Genomic DNA, 25,024 nt, shown 5'->3' with positions numbered 1-25,024 from the left:
AGAACACATTGATTAAAACCACAGGACGGTTTCACTGTGGTAGTACAAAGTAGACCTAGGGTTGCTTGAGTGCCTAACGCTCATTTTCACTTCATTGTAGTCACAGTTCCTCCTTGCCTCCAGGAATTACTGAAGCAGTATGTTTAATTAGGGACAGCAAAGAAAGAGGCTGATCAACCCAAAGGCTTTTAAAGGATAAATTGTATATTGATACTACATCCTCTGCTGAAACCTGTGAGATGCTCTGATGAAAAATAAAGCCAATGATAAAATATGATAGTCAGAAAAAACTGTCATGCTTGAGATATCTGTATATCTGAGAAACTTGTTTAATATTATTTGAGTTGGTTACATAGTAGGTAAAATTATTCTTTGTTATGTCAGTACTAATCCAAAAGACTACTGACATCAAGAGATCTCATATTGCTGGGGGTTTTATCTTTCAGTTAACTCTTTCTGTACTTTTAAAGATACCACAACCTATCATAGGGTAACTGAAGCGTTCATTTTAGTATCCTCACTAAATCCCAGTTCAGAAGATATTTATTTTCTATTTCCCCTGCAACTTCCATTTCAATTGGTTGGTGGAGTTATTTCCTGTTTTAAATCACTGTCTAGTGATGTTGTGTGCTGCTAGAAAGCTGTTCCATTCACACTGGCGACAGCTGCGTTCTCCTACATCTTCTACTTTAAGTAGAACACTTAAGGAGTACTTAAGGATACCTGGAATTTGTATTATGTCGTATTATGTCGATGCCTAGGAGCCCTACTTACAGTCAAGAACGCCACTATGGTTGTTTCTACAGTCTCTCCATTTGTCTTTTGTGTCACTCCAGACTATGTGCCTTCTTCCATTAAGGCATTCCACATATTTGTGAATTATTTAAGCCAGGTACCTTACTCAGTAAATCCCTGTTAAAAATCAGCCAGGAAGTGCTATGTCTATAATAATCACAGAACATTGTGCTTTTTTGTTGTTAGACAGCAGTATTTTGCAGCCTGAGACTGTTTAGCTGGAAGTAAGTAATTTCACAGCTCCTTTTCATCTACCAAGAGAGAGTTCATAATGTATTGGTTATAATAATGTTAAGCCATGTATATGTGTTTCAAAAATTGCAGACAGCTAGCTTGACCTTGAGGATTAGGCAGAAGGAAGCAGAAGAACTCACTCTTCTTTGCTTTTTATTACAGTAAATTTTTCAGTACTTTATCATTCCTCTGAATGCTTGGTACTAATCCCTTGGGTCACGATTTACCTTCTGAAAAACACGGCTACATGAAGCTGTATATTATATTGGTTGGATTTGTCAACTGTAAACTTTTAGTTCAGAGATTTGGATTTTTTTCTAACAAATCTTTCCTTTACATATGTAATAGAAGGCATTACAGAGTGCCAAGTATCTGCTTATAGCTGCATGTTATATATATTTTCTGTATATAGATGCATCAGTAGTTTTAGGAGGCAACATGTACACTTACATTATTATGGAAAAAGCCTTCTACACACGTAAAATCTTTTGAATATGCATTTAACACAACAACCCTCTCCCTGACACATTTCTAAAAAGTTGTTTACAGGAATCTGATCATAGGCTTTTTGCAGCGCTGTATAAAGTGTCAAAAATAAGCTGAAAAAATTGGGTCAGCCTAGAAGAACCTAAGGGAAGCTGTGTCACTAGCCTCATATTCTGGAAGCCCAGCAGAGGGAGCTTGTGAATTAGGTATAATATTCAAAAATGCTGTAAAAGACATCTTTGTATTCAGCAGAACAGCAGACTCGAGCAGAAAGATGCTGGAGCCAGCCTGGTAGTTTAATGATAGCCTACAGCACTGCATACTGTTTAAGTTCATTTCTCAAGCTTGATCCTATTCTCCAAAAACCAGGGGCTGGGATTATTCAGACACCTTTCTATGCAATGTCATGGCCATTTTTTTCTTTCAGGGGATCTTAAAACCTGAAACCACATAAGACCAGCAGGTACAAAGATGCAGGGACCTGCTTCTCCATAGTATTACTCCAGTTTGATTGATGTAATGCTGCTGCAGCTCAGTGGCAAACCCAGCTCCAACTGTACAGCTGGCTGCATTCCTTACAGGCAGGGTCGAGTCCACCCTTAAAAGAATTTTTTTAACTCTCCTGAAAACTTTGTTCAAGGAATAAAGTTAGTTCCTGAACTGATGATACTGTTTCTAATACAATATGCTTCATGCTGCAACATCACCATGAAAAGTACTTTTTAGAGAGCATACTTTCCCATATGATATGTTAACACAACTACATGAGTGTGCAGACACAGCAAAACTACAAATATAATCATAGTTCATTCCCAATGCTGCTTAACTGCAATCTTATGAGTAAAAGAGACTTCACTATAGAGCTCGCTGGTACTGCTTAATTTAAACTGTAAATTTCCATTTCTTTAAGTCTAGCTTTTTGTCTCAGCAGCATGGAAAAACAATGTCATTCCTATCCTGTTTCATGGGTCTTGATTCCTGTTGGAAACCAAAGGCTGCATTTATTGCTGATGAACCAGATTATTGGTAAAGAAGACAATACAGCACTCTTATCATTGCTAACACAGTTCAAAATTTCCACAGGTCTCACTTGCCAGGACTGTATAGCACTAAAACTATCAAATTCTGCTGTTAAAATTGTCCTTTACAAGCTGAAAATTTCCGACATGGTTTCAAATGAAGTCTTGGAAAAATGGATGGAGCACAACTGTTATTCTGGCTCTCTGAGAGCAGCTGGTGCTTTTACAGAGTTGGTCGAATGGGATGAGCATCTTTATTCACTGTGTCTCAAGTTAAATATTGGCGTGATTCAAGGAAAAAGAGTAACCAGCCTTTCTCCAAGCTCCCCGTCTTGCGTCAATGAAGAGACAGGGAAAACATCAGTCTCTCTGGCTATGCTCTCTTCCTCTTTCCTATCCCTCCCCCGCCAATTAATGACAGACCTCAGCATCTCATTCAGTGTGCCAGTGGCTTGCTGGATACGGCTGGCTAGGTCTAATATCATGGCTCTCCTAGATCTTGGGAAGGAAACAGAAGGTCCCCGTCTTATCACTACTTCCCTCTTCGCTTGAAGGGAGTGGGAAAGCACAAGCCCCAGTTCTCCATTGCTGGACGAGTGAAGCAGGAAGCACGTCAAGAAACATATTTAAGACTGGAGCAGCTCAGACAACCGACACTGTTGAGCAGGTATCGATCTGTCTGTTGAGAGCTTCAGTACTGTTCACTAGACGGGCTGGTCAACAGCAAAGGCAACGTGGAACAGATCAGGAGCACAAGTCCTAGCATGGCAGAAGTGAGCTACCTCTGGGGTGCATTGCTGTGCTATGGCTTTCAATGACAGCTCTTTTGTATTCTCTGATCAGCTACCTGCCTCCCAGCTGCATGTCCTGTCCTACCTAGTAGAGGGTTAAAGTTACCACAGAACAGAGAGCCAAGAACTTAATTTTAGCAGACAAATGCAGTTACTGAAGATCAATTAATTAGCATATTTAAAAATGGTACAAATGTAAGATTTACAATTAACTAAGATACAAACCTAGCCTTGCTTAGAGAGGACTAATTCTACCTTACAGAATTCTACCCAAACTTTTTTCAACAGACAAGTAAAATTGTTTTCCTTCTTTATTATTACTGGCCATCCTCATAAAACATGGCTGAGCCATTTCTGGGGAACAGATCCTGGGATCTGGCCAAAATAGATGTATCAGTGGTCACCTGTCTGCTATCCAAACACTTCTTTGTAGCTGCTGTGTGTCAAGCAGGCCTCCTCCGGACCTCATGACAGCTACAAATGAGCAGAGATTGGTGCTGCATAGAAACTGCTTTCCTTCTGTCTATGCTCCCTGCACAGACAGGAGGAAGATTATTCATGTAAAAGCCTCTTCACCAGTGGGAAATCCTTTGACTGAGTTTAGCCTCAGTCAGAAGGTGTATCGGTACATGAGCCCTGTAGTGAACTTATGCCAAAACCGCAGCCACAGAGCAGTCATATCCTGATGGGAGATCTATCCTTATGCATTCTGGAAGTGTTCTTGACAATTTTTCATTATGAGTCTATACATCTTCCAGGCTGGGCACAATGCACTCTGCTTTGAGTAACTGGCAGCCCAGTGTGTTGTAGCTGTGCTGCCCCAGGATCCCATCCCATCTCTTACACTGGCAAGCAAGCAACATATGCTCTACCCATGTATTTTGGATTGGCTTACTTCCCCTTAACAGCAGGTCTGCTGGCTCATTTGAAGTGAATCCATGCCTTCATCTGCTCCACAGACATTTCTTGTTGTAGCAGAGCTGCTCCGGTGCATGGAGTGGTTATAACCTGTCCATAAGAACCATTACCAATTCTTCCAGCTCCACTGCAGCAAGAGAAGAAGATTCATGAGACATGACCATCTTTGCAAAAGATTGAAATTTTGTAACATGGATGGCAGAGCTTTCCCAAACATTGCAGGAGCCATGGCAGTGCCCTTAGTCTCAACTCAAAAATGATTCAAGTCCAGTTTAACTGGGCACTATCATTTGCTATGGCAACTTAGACAGGCCTCTCCTTTGTTAGATCAATTTGTTAGCGTTTGGTTAAGAAGGACATGGGATAACAACATAGCGCATCATTTCTGATATCTGACTTTACAAAACTTCACTATTGTAGTGATCTCTCAGAGGCTCTGTGCTCTGTGGTTAGCTAGTTCTAGTGTTTCTTGCCTTGGCTGGGAAGGGCCAGCTGGGTGCTCATCTGAAAGATGGCAATGAGAATTACACTGGAAAAGGTGCCACGAAACAGAGACTGGTTGCTATAACTGGTCCTGGGAGAGAGGAAAAGGAGGAAAGAAAGAGGGGGAGTGAGATGAAGAATAAAAGAGCTCTTGGTCCCTGTGGTCTGTGCTAATTATCTATGACTGAGGAGAATGGTCTACACACAAACTCAGTCTGGTACTGGCCTGGAGAAAACAGTACGCCGCTTACACATAGCATATTTGTATGGTTGCATGATTTTCTACTGCTCCCTTCACAGTAGTATCTCTGTGACTGAATTACTGCAAGAAGCTTGTATGGTCACTCAGCCTCCTGTACCTATTTTCAGGTTGTCATACACACCATTTTCATGCAGCAATTGTATATGTCATTAAAGCTTCACTTGTTTCAACAACAGTAATTAAGTTGCTCAAGTGAGATCAAGGAAAATGAGAATTAAAACAAAAGATTACAATGACATAAACTATGTGATACAATAAATAAAAAGTACAGGATGAGGACTGAGAAAGATTGATTGCTAGTTCTTTGACAGTATCTTTAAATACATTCATAGTCCAACTCATCATAAGTAATTCTGTCATCTTGATCACTTGGAGTGATGGAAAAGAGCCGTTCAGTTCCTTCCAGCATTTATTTTTTTCATTTTGTCAAAGTCATTTCACTTATTAGATCATTCATGCTGCTTTTAATATCAAAGTTTTCATTGACCTGAATGGGTCTTGACTTGGAGAGTGTTATTCCTGGCAAGTATTATAGAAGTGCTGGAAGTTTTACTGGCTCACCTAATATCAGTCCTAACACAGATACAAAAATGGAGCAATTTCGTGACCCCCAGGAATGGACTTCAATAATTCACTTAGTAATTAGGTCAATAAACTAGGGTTGCTATGCTGTGTAATTATTCTTCCAAATTATTGTAGTCCCATGTCTTGCCAGTAATGCTGTAGGGCAGGCTTTGACTGCAAATGGCTTTGCAGTCCATTGAGATCAATGAGAGTTTTGCCCTGAAGTTAGCCTTTAAGACTGAGACTACAGGAATATAGTTTATTTGGCAAAGTAAAATGCTGACCTTGCTTTCAGAAACTGATTAGAGAAACCTAACAGATACAGCAGAGCAAGCACCTAACTCTTCAGTGAGTGTGGAGTGCGTGACTTCCCTGTAACATTTGAAGTTATACACTGTAACATTTTAAGTTAGACACAGTAAAACATTTTTTCTTCACTTCTTCAATTCAAGGCTGTGAATACTCTATGAATAAAGCTGCATTTATAAGCAGGAGTCTTTCCTGGAACTCCTGAAGGAATTTTGCTTGATATCAATTAATATTCTAAAGAAGATTATTTCCTATAACAAGCTGCCCAAAATACCTTCTTCCTTATCTAAATGAAAGGAGCTTAACGATTTCAGTCCAGGTATGAGTCACTGCTCCCTTGAAGCCAGAATCCCAAATCATGGTTTATATTTTCTTTTGAGGCAGGATCTATCACTCTCACTGTAAAGCTACTTACTCTGCAAATACATTGTACAAGGTACTGAAAACCTAGCAATAAAATGGCAGATTGCAGTTTAAATACCTAGCATCAAAATGTACTGGACAAAACTATCTGATCATATTTGATATTCATTTTAACAAAAAGAATTAATTTGCCTTTCAAGCTGTTCTGTTAAGTCTTGGTTCATGGATCCAGATATGCCTTGACTGTATTACCCAGGTCAAATTTCCACTGTTTTCCAGGGGGATGTTTTTTTCTGTAAAGTCTATAGGATTAGAGCTGGAGTATATCTGTCAAAAATATATTACAACTTTTCAACTAATCAAATATTACAGTGTAAGCAATGGCACATCCATTTATTTATGAAGTGTTGCTTATTTGTTCGAACGCTTATTTGTTCTTCCTTTTTTGGCTTCCTCAGTGTTATGTTTAGCATTGTTTACATGGTTGCAACTCACAAAATATGCCAGCTGCATTTGAAGCAGAAGACAGAGATTTTATTCTATACACCATTAGGCAGTCTTATGGTTTTCTTCTTTTTACATTAAAGGTACTGAATTACTCATCTTTCATCAACATCCAGTTCTCTTATGTTCCCCATGCAGCAATTTCTAGCCTAACTCCAATGCCTTTAGGCTTGCTTTTCAAATATTCAGATCCCCTCTTCCTATGCAAGCGAGCACACTTCATTCACAAGCTTAGTAAACTAAATAAAAAATAAATATGCCTCCTCTAAACCTCATGGCAGAAGTGTCCAGAAAAAACAAATTATGGGAGAGGATAGTGGCTGAGAGGACAGTCCCAGGCAAAGGATTCATTCCATTTTGTACTCTTCCACCCAAACCAAAACACTAATCCTTTTGCTCCCAGCTCAAAACCAATTGTACTGATTGCTAATGAATTCTGCTCCAGAAAGTAGCAATTGGGAAACTACCTGATGCAAGACTTTGTAGCTTGTTACTATGCTAAACTTCAAAATGAAGCACAGAAGAGCAAAATAATCTTCATCTTTTCTTCATCTGTTTCAAACTAAGGTTTAAAAGGCAAAAAAGTTAAGTGACAGGGTTGCTGCAACTGTTAAAGGCACCCAATTGCAATGCTTTCAGTGGAGTTTTTCCCATTTACAACCAGTAAAAGCTTAGCTTTACATATTAAAATGCTACACAGAGATGCCTGGAATGCCATCATAATGTCTGCACAGTTATGAGAGTTCAATACTGTAGAGGAATCCTCGACCTTCTCGAATCTTACACTCATGCAAGAGTAGGACCTAAATTAGTCATGATGATTTACACAGTGCTGTGAACAGCTCAGTGAAAATCTCTGCTTAGTGTATTGTAGCACTGTAAAAAGCAAACAAAAAGCGTTAGGATGCATGAGAATAATACTGAAATGATTATTAAAAAGCTACTTTATCAGTCATTGCTCTGTTCTTTCTTCTGATATTTTTCCAGTTCTGTTCTCTGATTCTCAAAAAAGAATCCAGCAGAAACAAATATTTTTGAGACAAATAAGAGAGTCTCCTAAGAAGCAAAGCTGAAAAGACTGCAACATTTATTTTCTGGACAGGAGGTAATTAATGTGATAAAGCACACGAAGAGTTATTCCATCCTGCAATATAAGAACAAAATGATAGCTTATGAAAAGCAGCAAATACAATGACAAAGTATTTCTTCTGCACACCCTGCACTTGAGTAAGCTGGGGAACTTATTTCTGCAATATTTAGGTGAGTTCACTAGCACTGTGGAATTTTAACAAACCAACTGAACCTTTCTATAATTAAGAATGGCAAGAAATAATAAAAAAAAAAGATTTTAGGGCTAACTGCAGGAAGTGCCCACCACTCCAACTGAATTACAGTTCTTTGGAGTCTAAACTGTTTAAATGGAAAGACCATTTAGTTTTGACAGATTTTACATGGCTACGTCATACAGTCTTAGAGCTCAGACCAACAGCTCTGTAAGAAATGTAAACCCTTGTGCTTCAGAACATAAATACAGCCCCTAAACATGCAGGTTAGGAATGCTACAGACACCGCATTTCAAAATTACCCTCCACAGAGATTCTTTCATCTCCTCTGACTCATCTAGTACTGGTACAAGATAATGAACCAGATGGATCACCGGAACCAAATCCAGAAGAGGAAGGACCTCAGTCCCATGACGTCTAAGTTTCAGACACCCTCCTCACTTCACAGAGTCCTGAGTCCACATAATGCATTGAGAGTCCCCTGATGATGTGGAAGGAGACTTTGGAAATTTCAGAATGGGCAGAGGATGGAGCATGGAGACACCAGCAGAAACATTCAGGAAAGCCCCTTCTTTGAGCTCTCTCTACTTTGGTTCACAGTGTGATGTCTCTTCAGAAAGTACAGGTCAGTCAGCCTCTCTCATAATAGCAGTATGTTTCCTACAGCTGAAAGAGTGGAGCGTTCAGGTAGATGTGGGGAATACAGGTTCACGTCTCTGGTCTGATTTGAGTAGCAGTTAGTCCCCAAGTTTCTGTTATTTGAAGATGTATCCCATTCATTAGACTCCAAGCCTGCAGTTTCCAAGTAGATTTTGCTTGTGTACTACTGAGAATACCAGCTCCTCATTGCAAACAAGCAGAAGCATTCATCTGTATGGATGATGTCCATGGCTGTGTTGTAGGTAACACAGTTTGGTGACAAAGAAACAGAATGACTTTAGAGCCTGCAATTTTGGGCACTTCCCTTCAGGCCCTGAAAACAGAACATTTGAGTATTTTATACAGGTAATTTCAATCAAAGCTGCAAAAAGAGAGACTTGCTCTAGCAATCAGCACACTCAGCCTAGAGACTTAGGTTTAAATTCTTGTATGGTATCAGAAGAAGAAGGGATGTGAATTTGAATCCTCATCCCAGGTTAGCGATGAAATCTCAAAGTTATTGGGTGTAAGGAGGAAGGGACTATGGGTCCTGCTTTGGCTGTAATTTGCGCACAGCCGAGTTTGGCCTTAAAATCTGTAAGAGTGGGCCCAGAGGTCAACACATCCTGCCCTTGTGAGTGGGAAAAGATAGGAAGCTTAGTTACCTCTTACTCCACACCAGGCAGGACCCCCTGCATTGGGTTCTATGAGAAGAGCAGCTCCATCAGACTGGGAGAGATTGCAACAGGGAGAAAGGAGCTAGGTGGGACATATTTCCAGCTGCTGTTCAGGGTTGTAGCTTTGCAACCTCCTTTGGAGGAGCTACAGAGTAGTTACAACAGGCAAGATTGTGTGCAGACTGCCACTGCTGTGGGAGGACAAGTGGAAGCAGTTGCATAAACACCATGAAGAAAAGACAGCGCTATAAATCTGTACCAGAGCTCTGTGGATATTAAGTGATGCAGTTATTGGTTTATGAATCCTGGTGGGACTTATGTACCTCACAAGGCAGCACTGTCAGGATTTTCATGCATATCAAAGGATGGCCAGGGGACTTCAAGGGCATAAACTAGGTGCCTTGGACATTTGCACCTCCAACCTTAGTTAGCAGCAGGAGAAAACTTTGGTGACAGAACTTCTGGACTTTGTCATCTAGAGTAGATTTTAGGCAACGGGAAGATCTGAAGAATTGTATAGAGTAGAGAAACCATAATGTTTCTATGGGATGGTACACCTATGTAGGCAGTCCAAACTCCACTGGCCTTCTTGATGTGCCATATTGCATCAACCCCTATCAGGACTGGCTCATTATCACTTCATTTCTACTAGCTGTTTGTTCCCATGCAGAATAAATGCAAGGAAACCTGTAATGTTATTTTACATTAATGTGTAGAACTCTGATGTGCTATCAAGTTACATCCAGATGTGCAAGCAATGAGGCAACAGATATGCAGAAAATACACTAACACTCACATGAATTGATCACATGAGTAACTCAAGCCCTGTCACGTTCAGCATTGCTTGCATCTCAGATTCTTCCTAGCACAGAGGATAAGTATTGTAGGTAATTCTCCCCAGATACATGTGCTCACATTGCTAAAAATAGACCTTATTTTAGCTCATTTTTTTAATCTCTTGAACTGTCATCTTACTTCCCCTCTGCCTGTGTAGCATATTTGGCACTTGTCTCAGTTTGAAAGCCAAAGTCATTCTTATCCAGTAAACCGCCTCTTTTGGATCATTAATGAAGATAATATATTAGGCTGACTCCTACATCAGTCTCTGTAGTTCAAGTTCTCATCCTTTATTAGTATTTATGATTAGCTTTGCTTGTGGTCTTTCAACCAATTCCAAATCCACAAACAATGTCCTCATCCAAGTCAGCGTGAATTAGGTTTTCAGGAAAGATTATATTTGACACTGCATCAAAAGCTTTATTCAAATGTAAACAAGGTATTGGCTACTGCTCTTCCATCAGCCACTAATTCTATAATTCTTTTACTTACAACAAGTGATCTTATTTGTCTCGCAAAACTTCTTTATTCTTCCAAGTAATGCTGCTTTATATGCATAGTTTATTATGTAGGCATTTATAAGGCATGTGACATCTAGAAGTATGTCTAATTATTTGCTGCTAAGGAACAATGTGGCTACCTGCAAAGTCAGTTAAATGAGGTAAACCACACAATAGCATCATTCATAGGCTAACAGAAGCACAAATTAGTCATTTTAAAGTGGTATCAGCATTGCTTTCAAGCAAAGATAATTCCAGAGAACCTCATATTGGCATCATGCCACTTTTACTCGGTGTGATGATCTGCAGCTTCTGCCATGCCAATAAGCCACTGAGTAGAAATATCAACTTAAGCTACGAGAAGAATGCTGACAATGTAATGGAGGAAAACAAGATGAAGGTGATCAAGTCCTCTGAGTCATGTGAATTTTACCCTACTCCCCAATTGTGGTAGCAGTCTGATGTAGTAACAAGTCTAATGATCTCTACGCTAGCCCCTAGATCTTCCCAGGCACATTGACAAAGCCAATCCTGAAAAAAAAGACAGTAACAAGAGTTTCCAGTGTCATACCGTGCCACTATCATTATCTTGAAATATGCCCGCAAATCCAGCTGTAATTCAAGTCACACTTCAAATACAGACAATCAATTATAATTCAATATTGCCATGTTTCAAGGGCAGAATAAGGGTCATGGGATTAATTTGAGGAAGTGTGGGATACCATAATCTTTAAAACATAAATTAGTTGGTAAGTAATGAGGCCAAAACTGTACTGTTCTCTTTGTTAAAAGTTTACCATTTGATCCTAGAATAAAAAAATTGCTATCAGTCTTCCCTTTGCACAACTCATCCTCAGTTGTGACCAGGTATAAACCAAGTACACCTCAGGAAAAAGAGACTGCTGTGCCAGAAGATGTGATTTTGGTTACTCTAAGGGAGTTCAAACTTTGCAGGGAAAGAAGGAAGAGGAGTAGCAGTCACAAGACAAGTCACACCACCAATAATAATAAACAATCATCAGTGAGTGCACTTAGCTGTTACCTTGCATCTGAAGATCTCAAAGTGCTATATAATTAACTAACTAACAGTAATCACTATCACAGCCCGCTACCGATTACATTGTGTTATTGCTACCCTGGGAGTGCTCAATGCCATGCTCCACTTTCAGCAGATTTGTTGTTTCACATGACTATTCTTTGCAGCCATATAGGGGGAACTGTGCAAGGTGAAAGACGGGAAGATGTGGCAAGCTATCTGGACCTATGAATGACAAACTGTATGTTTTCCAGGTCAAGCTTATTATGTCAAACTACATGTTTGTAGTTTGAAAAAAAAAACTGCCAGATGCCTTTTCTACTTATTCTGTGCGCTTAATGTTCTGATGCCCTTGGAGTAAAGCAACTTCATTTCAAGGCCCCAGGAGGACACAGAAGTCTCTCCAGCTGACTGTCTGCTTGGGGGTCTGTCTTGCAAAATCAAAAAAGAAGCCACTAAAAAAAAGAAACATGGCAAAAGAACCTTCCCCCCAGCCCCTACACTTGAGGGGTATCCACAGAAACCAGGAAGAATGTTTTATCACCTCTGGCATATAACTCAGCTTGTGGAGAAGGATTTTGTCTCCTTCCCCTGATACATCCAAGACTAGTCACACATAATGTGGGACAAGGAACTCTCTTCCTCCACTGGCAAAGAGAAATCTAAGGTGCTTGATTAACATGTGGATCCAGGAAAGAATTTTCCTCTAGTAGTGTTAGGGCATTTCTTGTCCTCCCTTAATTGTGGGGAATGGTTGATATCTTAGGATCATCCAGGCATTTTCACTAACAGGCATTCAGCATTGCAGGGATGCAAGGCACTGAAGGTGCCCTTCAACCATAGCACACGCTAAGTTTTGTTTTGTTTTTTAAAAAATCTTTTATACTAAAGCTTTTGAGCATCAGGATATTTGCCTGCAAAAGCTAGGAGTAATTTTGTCAATCTTAATACTTAGCCATTGGGGGAAAATTTTGCCTTTCCCTGATACAGCAAAGATTGACAACAAGGAGGGATGCATTTACTGTTTGAGACTCTGTGTAAGTGTGGGGTGCTGAGTGGTGCTTTTGAACCCTTCTGGACTTCATGCTTTTCGCTGCTTGCAACTGCAGCAGACTGGACATGACTGAAGAACTGCAATCCTTTGCCCCTCCAAAGTACTAGGGGAAGTCAAAGGAGGTGGAAAAGCACCGTGAACCTGATTTGGGGAAAAGAGACAAAGGGGACAGGAATAACTGCAATTTATGGGAATATAGTTTAATTCTTCTGGCGTTCCTTGGGTGCATTCAGGGATTGTTTAGCCTTGAGAAGAGGCAGCTCAGGGGCAATCTTATCTGTGTGTATAAATACCTGATGAGAGGGCGTAAAGAAGATGGAGCCAAGCTCTTCTAGTCTAGTCACTCTGCCTAGTGACAGGACAAGAGGCAATGGGTGCAAATAAGCACAGGAAATTCCACGTAAATATAAGAAATAATTTCTTTTGTGAGGGTGGTCAAACATTGGAACAGGTTGCCCAGAGAAGTTATGGAGTCTCCATCTTTGGAGCTATTCAAAGCCCAACTGGACACAGCCCTGAGCAACCTGCTCTAGGTGACCCTGCTCTGAGCAGGGGGGTTGGACCAGATGATCTCCAGAGGAGCCTTCCAATCCCAGCTATTCTGTGATTCTGTGATTCTGTGACTCCGAACCAAATCCAAAGATAAGTGGGTACATGACAATACATAGATCAGCCAGATGGTGTGGATTTTACTCCTCTAAATATCTTTAGATTCAACTCTGAATTTGACTCAACTTACCTCCTTTTTTTAAAAATTTACCCCACAATAAATATTTATTCAACAAAATAAGCTAACAGTTCTGTAATGCTTAGAGAGCAAAACCAAAATAGGTTGAATGCACTCCTACTATAACTCTGTCTAGGTTTTGCCTTCTGGTTTTGTAGTAATTACATAAGCATTTTTTCCAGACATTTTTGCTGGCATCATCAAAATGCATATGTACAAAAATGGCAGCCTGCATGGCGGCTGGGCATGAGAAAGCCTATAACTGATTCTGCTCTGCAAAATTAAGAACAAATAAATCAATACTTATTTAAAGAGTCTGAAGGAAGATTGTTTTGCTGCTCTGCCATTAAGAATATTCCCCAACGTCATATTTGATTATCTTATGTCTCATTAGATTTAAACAGTTACATTTGGGAATGTGTATTTTGGGACCCATTGCTGTTATAACTGTAATTTTGACTAATTCTGCCATTGGCTTAGCCTTAAAAAATAAAACAATGAAGTGTAACACTCAAAATTTTACAGATGGCAGGTAGAAACATTGAGAGATTAGGGGTTAGCATTACAAAGAGAAGATGGCAGCAATTACAACCTTAGTGAAAATGACATGCTCAAAGTCACATGAACATCTATGGCAAGGGAGATGCTTCCAATCTTTGCATACAGTATTATTTTACTGCAAGACAGTCTTTGCTTCTGTTAGAACACTGTTCTGGAAAGCCAAAAAACACCTTTTGTGATGTTGAATGAAGCTGTAAGAAACTTTATTTATAAAGATAAAAGGATGGACTTCCACTGACTCATGCTGGTGGTGGGTCTAAGAACATAAAAAACACCCTTCATTGAAGCACAAAGAGCTCCCCAGACAAACAAAGAGGGCTGCAGACCAGAATCGTTAGTCAGAAAAGTGCTCATACTGACCTTTGTCTTTACATTACTAACAAAGGCAAATCACAAGAAGAGAGTAGGTTTAGCCTGCACACACTCCTTTAGATTTCCTTTTTTCTAATATGGACAAAATAACTACTTAATATGGTCCTCTCAAACATATTGTTCCAACTATACTTCAGTAAAGGAACACTATTACTGCAGAGATGCCCTTGAATATATCATGGCACATCTAGTGTTACAAAGTAGAATGACATATCCTCAGTTTTGTTCAGGAAACAGAGGAAAGGAAATTATTTGGCATTAATGAAACAAAGCTCCTCCAGTTGCAGGAGCTTCTCATTTTGCATTTCCCAGCACAATTTCTGTGGTTCAGTGATTCCCTAGCATTACCTCACCTCTACTTACTCCACTTATTCATTGGCCTTTCCCAAAATACCTATCTATGTAGCAGCAGCCTATTAAAAGATCTAGATTATAGCAGGTCACGAGCCGGATGTGAGTAAGTGTCATGCTGGTGTGAAATGCAAACATCTTACTGAACTGTATAAATAGAAGTAAGACCTGGAGGAAACATGAAGTTATCCTTCTGCTCAACTAGAAAGGCCTGTGCCAGGACCGTGCGTCCAACTTCTGGCAGTCGTCTGGAATGGCTGGAGGGAATCTAAAGGAGTGCAACAAGAGTGACTAGAGGTGTAGACAACAAGCCCCATGTGGGAAGACTAGAAGGATTAGAGTTGTTTGTTTAGAGAAGAAAAGATTAAGGGTGGAAATTATAATAGTCTTCAAATATATGAAGAGCTGCTGCAAAGAGGAAGACAACAATTTCTTCTCAGTGTTGGCAATAGACAGGACAAGGAATAACAGGCTTAAATTAGATCAAGATATATTCAGATTAGGCAAGGCTTTCTAATAGGAAGGCTAACAAAATACTGCCTCAGACAGCCCAGGCAGACTGTAGAACCTCCCTCATCAGAAGGTATTAAGGACAGGTTAGAGAGATACTGTTAGGAATGATCCTGCCTAGATGACAGATTAGATGACCTCTCAAGGTCCCTACCAGTCCTTTGATTCTGTGTTACCATTTTGACTACCAGGATTGAGTAGATAAACGGCAGAAAACTGTCAGTACAGAATATGCAATGTCCACCATTTTCCAACACTAATTTTTTCCAACGCTGACTCACCAGCAGAGGACTGCTTAAGAAATTGTCCTATGCATCTTCTAGCCCCAGGCCCAAGCATGTTTAAGAACATCTTCCATTTCCTTGATACCAAAATCTAAATTTGACCAGTACATCCCCAACTCACCACCCTCAGTTATGCTACTCACAATTAATCCTTCAGTATCATAAACCATTGTGCCAGTGAGGGAATCAAGGTTTTCTGTGAAGAACATATTAGCCACACAAAATAGCTAAATGCCTTGGACATCTAGAAGGTGTATTTACCTTCCCTGATTAAATATTTTTTTCCTTGACCACTCAGTGCTATCTGACATCCATTCTATCCCACTGATGATGCTCTGTTCTTCAACAAGAGATACTAAGTCATTAAAATGAGGGATTCAAGAATGCTGATCTGCTGCAAAAACAGATTTATGGTTCTGCTCTCAGACATTATATTCTGAACTGAGAAACACCAAATGACTCAGCAACAGCTTGGATTGCTATTGAGATATCTTGATCATGTTTGCCTGAAATGGTTATTTTAATTATTTTGCCTTGCTATTCCTAGACAAAAATTAATTGGTTCAGTAACTATTACTTGAAAACAATCCTACAATATAGATATGAAATAATTGTTTTTGACAGGGTATTTTCATTGAGCTCTGTTGTGATGGAGCGGACAGAAGGTTACACAAGATCACACAGTGCTTAATCTCATGCTTGTCAAAAGTTCAAGAATTGTATGACAGACACAGACAAAGAGGCATTTTAACATACTGTCTCATCAAAAATGGTGACCTGATTGCATACATTGAATTCTGATTAAAAAAAAGAAGGGAGGGGGGATAGTGAAGTTAGCTGACAAACAAGATTCCAATTTACAGCAAATGCCTTACACAATGTCTTGCTAAAATGCACTCACGGCAGCAGAGCAGGCCCATGGGACTTAGCCATTTTAATTGCCTTTCTGCAAAGCTCCTCCGCTGCTTGGAGGCAGGGCTGATGGCAGCAGCATCCCTGTTCACTGGGCTCAGTAGCCACAGGCATATGACATCTGCTCTGCATTCTTTACACAGCCTGCCGATAGAGCAGAGGGTTGATTTTAAGACTGTCCAGCTGAATTAACAGAGAAGAAGTAGGACCTACTGGTTTAATGGAGGGGGAAGGAGAGGGGATCATTTCTGTACTTGAGCCCTGCTACTTTTGGTGCATAGCTGTGCCCTGATTTACATACAATTCTAATGTCCTAATGATGAGTATTAAATGACTACCGAGATATTTAAGGCTTAATTTTATCTCTCCATTTTAATGCTGTAACACCTTACTTTTTCACTGGTAATTGTTGTTGACCTCCTGTGTTCTGTTCATCTTTTTAGAGCAGTTCAATCTTTTACATTTTTACTTCTTTAGTCTGGTAAGTAAGGTTTTCTAACAGCATTACGGTTTGGGTTATATACTAATTTATAGTATAATATGCATGTAATAGGAAAACCTCAGTGTCAGAAGCACAGAAATGTTCATGAAAATGTCCGTATTTGCTTCCAGACATCAAGTAGTGATCTCAGTTGTTCCTCAGAGAAAGAAACAATGGAATATCAGACACAATTTTGTGTTTGGTATTGTCAAGCACTGAATATAATGGCAGCTGCTATGTGAGTACACGTATGAACCTATACAAAGAGAATATGGTAACAGATGTATCACAAACAAAAAACGAGCACACAAAAAAGTATTTTTCCTCAGTCAACTGCAGTGTTTACTCCTCTGCCCCTTCCTTAGGCTTCTTTCTCCCTGCCCCTACTCTTCTGCTGAACGTTCTTCTTCTTTTAAATCAAGTATATTAGTCACCATATCCACACCAGTTTGCCAGAGGACCTGATTTTAATTTTATTTTTTTAATCCCTCCTGCTCCAGGGTCTCTGTTATTTCTTGCCCTTCTGCCATTTACTTGTGAATTCTACTACTCCCTTCCAGATTTCTATTTTTATATTTTTTGCCAGTATTTTACTCTTCTACCTTTTTCTCATTCTGTTCTTGGCTCTTATCTTCTCCTCTCTCTTCAGTCTCTGTCAAACTTCATTTCTTTCCATGTCTTCACTGTCTCTCTCCCTTCACATACTCCAACATATGCACATGCTCTGCTCACACACACTCTCTTTCTGCTATGCCATTCAGTGCTGCTTGATACATTACTCTTGGAGTTAACTCCAAGGGTTAAGCTCTTTGTCCTTTGTGAGAACCATGCCAAAAACACCACGCTCTGAATCACCGCTAGCCTTTGTCATGGAGGCATACATAAATACCAAATATAGCTATCTGAAGAAACACAGAATTATATCAAGGGGATTGCTGACATATGTACAAAACATAAAATATAAAAATCTAAAAAAACATTAAGGCAATAAATTTGAAAAACTTTGTGTATTCTACCAAACTGACCATAAGTAACTAATGCTGTGAATAACACTAGCTGCCACCCTGAACCCTACACCTCTGCTGGAGATCTCCGCTGGGTCTTCAATTCAAACGCTCTGACAACTCTGGCTGCTTCAAGAGATCAGACACCAAATATACTCAAGAGGCCCAGAGAACTGAGTAGCACCATGTCCACAAAAACACTCTCATTCTGACTCCTGGTTTTTGCGTCTCAGATCTCATTCTTGAGACCAGGAGTGCTGCAGAGGCAGTACACTCTGCTATGCAGAGAAGGATGCTTTGCATGCAATAGATGTGCTTCTAGCAGGCTAAGGAGAGGTACTGATAGACTCCAAAGGGTGACCTAAAAGTTCTCCACAGTGATAAGGAAGGTGACTGAACTGTCCAGGGTTAAGAGTTAACTTCCAGAATGTGAAATTTAAAGGATTTAGGAGGAGGATGGGAAAGCGGAGAGATTCATTTCAGGTACAAGAAATTCTCCTGGATAAATCTCTCTCTCTTTTATTAAATATTGATATTGTAACTTTGGTTCTGCACAACTTAGATTGCTTTTTCAGCAAAAAGATGATGTGGTGTAGGCAAATATTTTTTACAACAGCACAAAGAAGTACAGAGAAACCTGATACTGCTTTTGTACAAAACTGTCCTTTTAGAAGACAAGAATGGCAGATTACTACCACTCATCAGCTATAAACTGCCAAAATCCTTATTTCTGCAACAAAATATATGCGTACAGTTAAGCTGGTGTCAATCAAACTTCCAGTCCTGGCAGGATCCACTCTGAAATGTCTGTATTACAATGTTTTCCTCTGGCAGTTAAACAATATACTTCAAATTCAACATTTTCAAAACTAAATTCTCTATCTCTACAATTGGATATTCAGCTTTCACTGTGTGGAACTGAATCCACGTGGCCATTCTCTAGGTGACCCAGGCTCAGAATCAGAATGCTGATTAAAAAAAAAAAGATTCATGTTACTCCACTGAAGAGAAATGGAGCAATTCTGAAATTTAGACCCAAACTGTCTCATAATGCTTTCTAAAAAAATCCATTCCCTTTGTTTCCCTTTTTATTTAAAAAGCCTTCCATTTTCAACTCCTGATTTAATTTCACCAATTTAAACAAATTAATTGAAAATTAAACAAATTAATTGAAAATTTAGCCTAAGTGTGTGGTTTGGAAAACCATGGATAGAAGAACACACATTTAAAAGAGGCAGGTTAAGATCAAAAGCTTTTTATCTTTACTGGTATCTCATTTAAATTCTCCACAGCCAAAACCTCACATCCAGTCTGTGTACTGGCCTGTGTAAAATGAAATAAAGAAATCAGTAGAGCTCCTGCTAGCACCACAATATTTGACATTTCAAACACTGCAACATTTCACATAAACTGACAAATTCCACAGAGACAAAGTACTTTAATGGGCATAGAGATAAAATGAAATCTGACCTCAAAGGACAGCCCTTCCATTTCAGAGCTAGGTGAGATTAAAAGCCTGATGTGGGGACCTTGTGCTACAGCAGTCAGAGGTGCATCTCTTCAGTGGGCGCTTTTGCAGATGTCATTCAGATCAATCCATCGAGTGTCTGTCATAAACACTACATTCAGCATGAATACCTTTACAGTTAATTTTTAAAAGTCCCAAATGAACATGTTCTGGGCAGGTTTCAAGAAGCTCCTTCCTCTCTTTCAGAAGAAGAGATTGAAAAAAATGGGCCAAAAATTATAGAGAGAAGTAACCTACAAAGTCTTATATACTAGGTATAGAAAAGAGCCTGAGGAACAAGCCAGATCATCTAGAGATGTCTGAAGAGTTGAAAGAGAAGCACTGTCATTCACTTAGATCTTCTCTCCCACAATATTATGAAATACACTGCCTGGACCATTGCAGTCCCACACACTGCACATGCAATGTGCTCCCCTGCCTTTTAAAACCAGTCCTGCCGCATGCTTCCCTTGCTGTGGCACCCAGATCTCATGAAATTGCACAGCAGTGCTACACCTGCTTCCCATGTCCCAGGCCAAGCTGGCCAGCCTCATCTGCAATCTCGTGAGGTCCCAGAGGAAGGAGGCTGCGGTAATACACAGCAGCCAGGGAAGATATGCTTTCTGTCAGGGCCCTACAGTCAAAGCAGTACTCCCGGAAAGAGCATTGCCCTTCTGCAGCCTCTCCATGCATTGCGTGACCCAATATACCAGTAGAATAACGTCAGGCTCATGCATTCCCTGTAATGGGACAATAAGCTCAGAAACATACACCAGCTCATGGCATCTTGTTGGTCTGAAAAGGAAACTGAGATGCCTCTCTGCCATGGAGACAGAAAACTTACTCAGATAATGGCATGAAAGCGCATAACATCTCTGCAAACTCTCAGTCATTGCCCCAGTGGCTCAGTCCAGGGAACTGTTTTGACCGTGTTGCTGCTCAGTGTGCTGATTCAGCAGACCACCACTCCAATTACGGGCAAGGAAGGGTCTCTTACGATGTCTGAAATGTGTTTTAAAATTACTGTCCCTTTACTGAAACCACAGCATAGGGCTGACATGCAAAATGCTGTTTTGCCTCCCATGTGGTGTACTGCTGTAGGGCGCTACATCTTTTTTGCTGCATCCCAAAGCTAGTGGAAGTCAGTCAACCCCACAGGATCAGCCAGTTATTGAAAGAAAACCTAAGCTGTGCTAAAAGGCTGTAACATCTTTGCAGAAGGTGATGCAAGAAGCCATTTGAACTTCCATACCTTTTCCTCTTTCATCTGACAACAACATTGCCAGAAGAAAGTGCAACTATGAAGACACACATCAGCCAAGAAATGGGACAGAAACCTCACTGAGATAAAATAAGGAGAGGAGACAGCGGTATCCAAACAGGAGGATGGGACCACCATTCCAGTGGGCTCTTACTACTGTTTGCACAAGCAAATAGAGATTGAGTGAATGGAATTAAAAGCAGGAGTGATAGATTTCCCCAAGGATGCATAACGAAGCAACACTAGAAACATCAGAAAAAGATGTATCTAAAGAAGACAGAATGGAAAACAAAACTTCCCTAAACACAGTGAGAACACTGAGGTTAAGAAAAGTATAAAAGTTAAAGTACATACATCTTATTTATTTTTAACAAGTAAAAATGATACATCATTTCTGCCAAAATCATATTTTATCTATTTCTGTCCAGGAAGCACTGTTTACTGTATAATGGAAATTAAAGAAAGGATGAAAACAAACATCTTCCCTAATGCATAGCATCACTGTGCATGATGAAAGACAGAAAGTCTCACCAGCTCAAGTAACCCTTACTCATGCAAACCCTTCCAATTGATTCATTGGGGAAAAATGCTCTATTAGCCTGAAACTCTGAAAATGAGCAGAATGCGAATCCTGTCTTCACATGAGGTCAGTGTTACTCAACAGAGTGGATCCTTCAGGGCAGTCAATTAACTTTCTGGAGAACATGTCAAGCTTTGAAACACCAAGACTGTTAAGCAAGGAGCTGCAGTATGAGGGTAGGAGAATTGAGCTAAACTGACATTTACTGAAATAAAGCAGTCTCCTCCCTCCCCTGCCCAGAAAAGACATCAAGCCCACAACATAAACTGTAAAATTTGTTCAAGAAACTGGTTTTCAATGGCAGTCAATTTCTTGTATATTTAACTTATTCAGAGGAAAAAACAACCACAGAGACAGCAGTGGCCATATTTCAACATAAGGGATGGATTTCAGTTTGTGCTAGAAAAGTTTGCACAGCAGCCTCAAAAAAGAACATGGAAAGAAAGAAAACATACTGCAATGATCCAGGTGAGATTGTGCACAATCAAATTACAGGAGATAGCATTTTCTAGCGGTTAGAGTCACAAGACATTCTTTCTATTCTAGGATGTACCTGACTTACCATTTGACCTTGAGTAATAAAGGACATGCACCTGCTCTGAGCATCCTTTTTTCCAATGTAAAAAGATGCAGGATCTGGCCTGGCAATGTGTTAACTCAAGTAATCCTGTGTTAGAATAGGAACTCTCATCAGTGCATGCAAATTTTGCACAGGCATGACTACACATGGCTACAGATCATTATTATATTACAAAGAGCAAAAGAGAAAAATATTTTAATTTTGAAAATACTTTAATTAAAAGTTCTAAAATTTTTATTAAAATTAAAAATATTTTTATTAACGCTTAACAGTCATAATTATTTTGCTTCTCTATTTCTTTCACTATGCACTTAAAATTACAATGTGATAACAGAATAAACAAATAATATGAAAGGATGCCTAGCTTACTGATGGAAACATCAGCAAGAGGACATAGGATTTGGATTCGGGATGTTGTGGATGACTGTGTCCTATTGTGACTGTGTCAAAATAAACCCCAAACAATTGTCCTCAAACCCACCCGCTAAAGGGATTCCATAATATGTGCAGACCTGCGCTCAGCTGTGGGGAAGTTTAACTCTTTACTGCTGTGTAAAGTACAACTCTTCAACAAGCAAGCAAATGGAGAAGAGGGCTTTTCCCTTCTTTGCATTGCCTGTCAGAAGGCGTCAGGAGATTGCACCTGCTCTCTGAACTGCAAGGACTGTTCATTGACTGCTCTCAAGGATGTAAGACAAACAGAAGGGGAAAATAAATGGAGCAGGAGAGTCCAGGGAGCTGCCTCATACAGCTGGTATGTCACAATACCATCATAAGCACAGACGTGAGTACCAGAACAACTCAAACTACCAGGACAACTTGCACCCCTGTGTGGAACCATCCCCTCAGACTGGTGCTGCTGTACGCTGTGTGTAGGCTTGGGGTGCATCTACAGAGAGCAATCTAGCCCTTAGTACTTGTGTGCTTTCCTCACACAGAAAATGCTGCCAGAATGAAAAGTTATGGTTATGTTATTCGTAACCATAACACAACCATTTTACGGTTACGTTTCTTCAGACAGAATCCTGTCCAAAGAAACATTTAGCACATATGCTACTTTAAATGGTTAGGACTGTAAGAATCTTTGTTCAAGGCAGTCAAAAAAATCAATGGATTTAACATTCTTCTTGCCTTTTCTGGATACCTGGAGTCTCCCAAGTCCTCCATCAAATGGATTTCCTTGGACTCTGACTGCAATGACTGGTATTGGATTGGGCAGAACTCCCTGTTTTTACAGCATTTATTTACTTGTAGTAGTTGCTTCCTCTCTCAGGAGAAAAAAAAGCCAGAAGCATTTGAACTTGCAAATCAGTGACTAATGGAGGAAACAAAGATAGGACCTGACAAGAGAACAAGAACACAGTTTAAGAAATGCCTGCTCAGATACAGCATTGACCATTTGGTAACTAAAAAATCACAGCAAACAGAATCAGTAGCATTAATTATTATCCCGTAGTCAGTGGAAGCTCTGAATTTTCAGCACTGACATGGGGTAAAACCCTGACTACTGAAATCAACAGCACATTGAATTGTAATCACATCTTACGCTTGTAGAAGAACCTAGCTTCAAAGCACCAAAATACACAGCACAGATTTCCAAAAGACTACTAGCTTCTGTACAGTGGGATCAGTAAGTCTGAGTGACTCTGAAAATCTGGTTCCTTGCATGCAAAATATAACACAGTACGACTTAGTATTATAAAGCTCCTTATTCTATTTCAGCCAACACTGTTCATTTTCTTACCAACTTCATTTTATGGAAATATCCTTGAAAAGCTCAAGGTAGCTCTTGCCAATAACTCAGTACCAGGCAACTAACTACTGATGCTCTCAGCATCCCCCCCCCACCCCCCCAGTGTGCCCTGCTTGCACGATCCTGCCTTAGCAGAAAGAGCACGTCCTGCACGCTTCGTGCCCCCCTGTTCCCTCTCTCGCCAAAAGATGCATCTTTATTTTCGGAGAGACGCGCCGCGGAGCAAGAGTCGCAAGAGAAAGGCGCCCTGGGACTGCAACCTGAAAAAGATGTTTTTTGTTTTCTTTTTGTGAGAGCCCAAGCACCAGTGAAAGCCCTGCCGTCACCGAGCGGAGGCGAGGGCGCCCCCCGACCGCAGCGGCCGGCGCGACGCCACGGTGAGAGGCGTCCGCGGAGCTCCCTCCCTCCCTCCCTCCCTCCGTGCCGCCATCCCTCGCTCCGCGGCCGCAGGGCAGCACCCCGCGCCGCCCGACCGCCCTCACCTCCATGCCAAGGCGCTGCTTGAGCACCAGCGCGGCGCACAGGTAGCCGGCGCGGCCCACGAAGAGCTCGTCGGAGCCGCACTCGAGGAAGGAGAGGGGCGCGCAGACCTCGCACAGCTCCCGGAACTTGCCCAGCGGCCGCGCGAAGTCGGGCAGCCCCAGGGCGCGGTAGACCAGCGCCGCCACCGCGTACACCCCGGCGCCGCCCAGCAGGAAGGCGGCGCGGGTGTCGGCGTCCGTCTCGCCGCCGCCCTCCTGGTAGCGCACGCAGGCGTCCACGACGCGGCGGGCCGCCCGCAGGTAGGCCTCCCGCGACGGCGCGAACAGCGGGCACTGCGAGACGTGGTACAGCATGTAGGCCACGCCGGCCACGCCGCCGTACAGCCCGCCCTGGCAGCCGCGGGGGCCGCCCGCCGCCCCGCCGCCGAGCGGCGGCAGCTCCCGCAGGATCCGCTCGATGGTGGCCGTCACCAGCGGCACCGCCGCCTCCTTGCCCGGCGCCGCCGCCAGGCTGCCCTGGTAGTCATCGAAGCGGTTGGCGAAGCAGCGCTGGCTCGCCATGCCCCCGCCGGCGCGGCGCTCTGCGCAGCGGGCGGCGGCGGCAGGGAGGCAGCGGGGTCTGCGGAGGGAGGGAGGAAGGGGGAGGAGGAGGAGGGAGAGAGAGGGAGGGAGAGAGTGGGAGGGAGGGAGAGAGAGGGAGGGAGAGAGTGGGAGGGAGGGAGAGAGAGGGAGGGAGAGAGTGGGAGGGAGGGAGGGAGCGCGCGCGGACGGCGGGAAGGGGGCGCCTCGCGCCGCCTCCGGCAGCCTTTGGCGCGGGCAGCCGTTGGGGCCAGTAGCCGTTGGCGCGGCGCGCCGTGTCCCTGTGAAACGGCGGCGGCGGCGGTGGCTGCTGAATCACCGAAACC

The 25,024-nt window shown here is 41.6% G+C and overlaps 1 protein-coding gene across 1 annotated transcript in view; it reads right to left on the bottom strand.

The window, feature by feature from the left end:
- The window catches only part of LANCL3 (LanC like family member 3), a 32,705-nt gene extending 7,990 nt beyond the window's left edge, over positions 1 to 24,715 (bottom strand). The window contains exon 1 of the mRNA XM_067289745.1: positions 24,120 to 24,715. Coding sequence (XP_067145846.1) covers positions 24,120 to 24,680 — 561 coding nt within the window. The 5' untranslated portion in view covers positions 24,681 to 24,715. The remainder of the gene's footprint in view (positions 1 to 24,119) is intronic.
- Positions 24,716 to 25,024: the final 309 nt, after the last annotated feature.

Source organism: Apteryx mantelli, chromosome 1 (genome assembly GCF_036417845.1).
Source record: "Apteryx mantelli isolate bAptMan1 chromosome 1, bAptMan1.hap1, whole genome shotgun sequence".
Taxonomy (NCBI): Eukaryota; Metazoa; Chordata; class Aves; order Apterygiformes; family Apterygidae; genus Apteryx; species Apteryx mantelli.
The sequence above is the reverse complement of the archived record's forward strand: the minus strand, read 5'-3'. Positions and strand labels throughout refer to the sequence as shown.